Below are 3,014 nucleotides of genomic sequence, written 5' to 3' on the forward strand. Positions count from 1 at the left end.
GAGACCACCTTCTAAATAAATGTTTTGTTATTCATTGAAAGAATGAGATTGAGGTCTCTAAATAATCTTAAAGTCAAATATCTGTGGTCATAATGTAACCTAGAACTAGAACTGACAAACTAAAACAAACACATACTCATAAATAAAACCCTAAAATCCAATTAAAGTAAAATAAAATTTAATACTGACCCTACTCCATACTGTTTTTTTCTTTAATAAAACAGATATTTCTGTTTCACTTTAACAAATAGCATACTTACCACTCAAGCAGAAACAAAATTTTCAAATGCACTAGGGTAAACATGACATTTATAAGCACTAAAAAAACAGTGCATTACTCGATCCACTACTATCTATTTTCCCAAGAACAGGTCTCTGAAAGACAGACTATCTAAAAAAGCAAAAGGTACATTGTGTAAAAAATTACTGATAACTTAAACAAATGAGCTATAAATGGTCATAAAAATTAAGGGCCATCTGTATATTTAATGGAAATTATAATTCTGGGTTATATAGCGGTTTAAACTTTAAATTATGTTTTAATAATCAAGATATTTGTTTTATGAATTTTAAAAAACTATGTTATTTCCTTTCTAATATTAGTATTTGGTGGTGGTGGTGGTGGTGGTGGTAAGTGCTGTTAAGTCAGTTCTGACCCACCACGACCCTATATAGGGTTTCCAAGGAGCAGCTGGGGAACTTGAATGCCAACCTTATAGTTCAAACTGACTTTGCAGTCCAGTGCATTAGCCCACAGAGCTACTCCAGGACTATATGCAGTTTATTTATTTGATATTTTTTCAGTTGACTAGGTGTATTTACATATGTCAACATTGGTTGTCTCTGTTCTAAGAGGCTAAAACCATCATCTGTCTACTGTTGTTTAAGTGCTGGCGAGTCGGTTCCAACTCATAGCGACCCTGAATAGAGTTTCAGAGGAGCAGCTGGTAGTTTTGAACCGATGACCTTCTGGTTAGCAGTGCAGTACTGATCCTGCGGCACCACACACACCATTCTTATCACCTGACAGTGATGATACAGTAGAAAAGGGAAACACACAGATTCTAGCCAATAACAGATGAATTAGCTTTTCCATATCTAAATTTTTCTTACTGAATTTTTTTGAAATAACTGAATATTCACATGAATTGGTAAGAAATAATGTGGGGACAGCAAGGTCTCTTATTTTGCCCAGTTTCATTCAATGGTAACATTTTGTTATACTATCAGATACTATCATAGTTGTGATACAGACACTGATATAATTCATTAATCTTTCTCAGATTTTTCCCAATTTTACTTTTACTTATTAGTGAGTATGTATATGGAATTCTGATATGGCATTGTAGGATAATGCACTGGTATGCAAGGTCGGTGGTTCAATCTCACCAGCTGCTCCTTGGAAACTCTATACAGGGTCACTATGAGTTGGAACCGATTTGACAACACTTAACAACAACAACATATATACATATATATGGACTCCTGGTGTGGCACTGTAAGATCAGCACTGAACTTCAAATCACAAGGTTGGCAGTTCAAATCTACCAGCTGCTCCTCAGAAATCCTACACAGGATCACTATGAATCGGAACCAACTTGACAGCACTTAACAAGAACAATATATACGTTTGTATGTGTGTTTATGAAGTTCTCCACAATTTTATTACCTGAGTAGGCTTGTGTGTCTCCTACTATAGTCAGGACATTCAATAGTTCCAATATCACAAGGATTCCTCATGTTGAGTGGGTCAGGTTTAAATAACTATCCAAAGATTTTCTTTGTGTAATTTCTAAAAGAGGTGAAAAGTCACATGTACTCACCCATCTGGCTAGGGCTTCTTTGATTGTTGTTGCTTTTGCCTTTTAAAAAAAAAAAGGAATAAAGAAGGTTCTCTCAGTTGACAAGATTTAGTGAATCAATTTTCATTATTCCCAGGAAGCTTCTACTATTATAACAATTAACTTCTTTCTTTGAGACTTTGTATGCAAAGAGGCATGCTAACTTTTGAGATTAGAATACTTTATTCAAGTATACTTATTTCTCAGCAAAAAAAGCCCTGTTGGTACAAGATAGCCCACTGCAGCCCCATGGGTTAAAGCACTGGACTGCAAAGTTGCTATGAACCGCAAGGTACATGGTTCAAGCTCACCAGCCACTCCTAGGCTTTCTGAAGATGTAAATCTCAATGGGAGCAGAAAGCCTCATCTTTCTTTGACTGAGCGACTGGTGGATTGAAACACTGAGCCTACAGTTAACAGCCCAATGTGTAACTAGGCCCCGGAGGCTCCCCTACTCCAACCACCAGTGTGGGAACCAACTCACATAGCACACAAGGACAAAAACAACAGTCCTGGTGTCCATGGTAAACTGAAGAAAAATGTAACCATTTTATTTCACATACATATATATCCGTTTGCATATTTGTAAAGGATGACCTATGCTTAATTCTATAAATCTGTATATCTAAATACATTTATAGGAACTCTATTGTACTGCAAAGTTGGTTGGAACCTCAAGGTCGGTGGTTTAAGCCTACCAGCCGCTTCTAGGAAACCCTACACAGGCTCACTATGGGTGGGAACTGTCTTGACAGCACATAACAACAACAACATTAGTGATAGAGCACCTGAGGACTCTAGGACTGAGAAAGGCTGTGTGCCTTCGGGCACGAAGCTGGCATGCAAAATGAATATATATTTTTTTGTTTTATATGTGGTATATAAAGAAAAAAAAAGAACTCTAAGAATATCATGTTTGGTAGGGTGGAGGGTCAGAGAAAAAGAGGAAGACCCCCAATGAGATGGAATGGCCTGGTGGCATCATCGATGGACTCAAGCGTGGCAACAATAGTGAGGTTGGTCCAGGATTGGGCAATGTTTCATTCTGCTGTGCATAGGGTCGCTATGAGTTGGTACCAACTTGATGGCATCTAACAACAACAACTATAAAGTTGGTTTGAGCCTCAAGGCTGGTGGTTCAAGATCACCAGCTGCTCCTTAGAAACCCTACTC

The 3,014-nt window shown here is 37.6% G+C and overlaps 1 protein-coding gene across 1 annotated transcript in view; it reads right to left on the reverse strand.

The window, feature by feature from the left end:
- The window catches only part of DNAL1 (dynein, axonemal, light chain 1), a 47,451-nt gene that overhangs the window by 35,727 nt on the left and 8,710 nt on the right, over positions 1-3,014 (reverse strand). The window contains exon 2 of the mRNA XM_006865543.1: positions 1,824-1,862. Within this exon, the coding sequence (XP_006865605.1) occupies positions 1,824-1,862 (39 nt within the window). The remainder of the gene's footprint in view (positions 1-1,823; positions 1,863-3,014) is intronic.

Source organism: Chrysochloris asiatica, unplaced genomic scaffold (assembly GCF_000296735.1).
Source record: "Chrysochloris asiatica unplaced genomic scaffold, ChrAsi1.0 scaffold00079, whole genome shotgun sequence".
In the NCBI taxonomy this organism is placed as follows: domain Eukaryota; kingdom Metazoa; phylum Chordata; class Mammalia; order Afrosoricida; family Chrysochloridae; genus Chrysochloris; species Chrysochloris asiatica.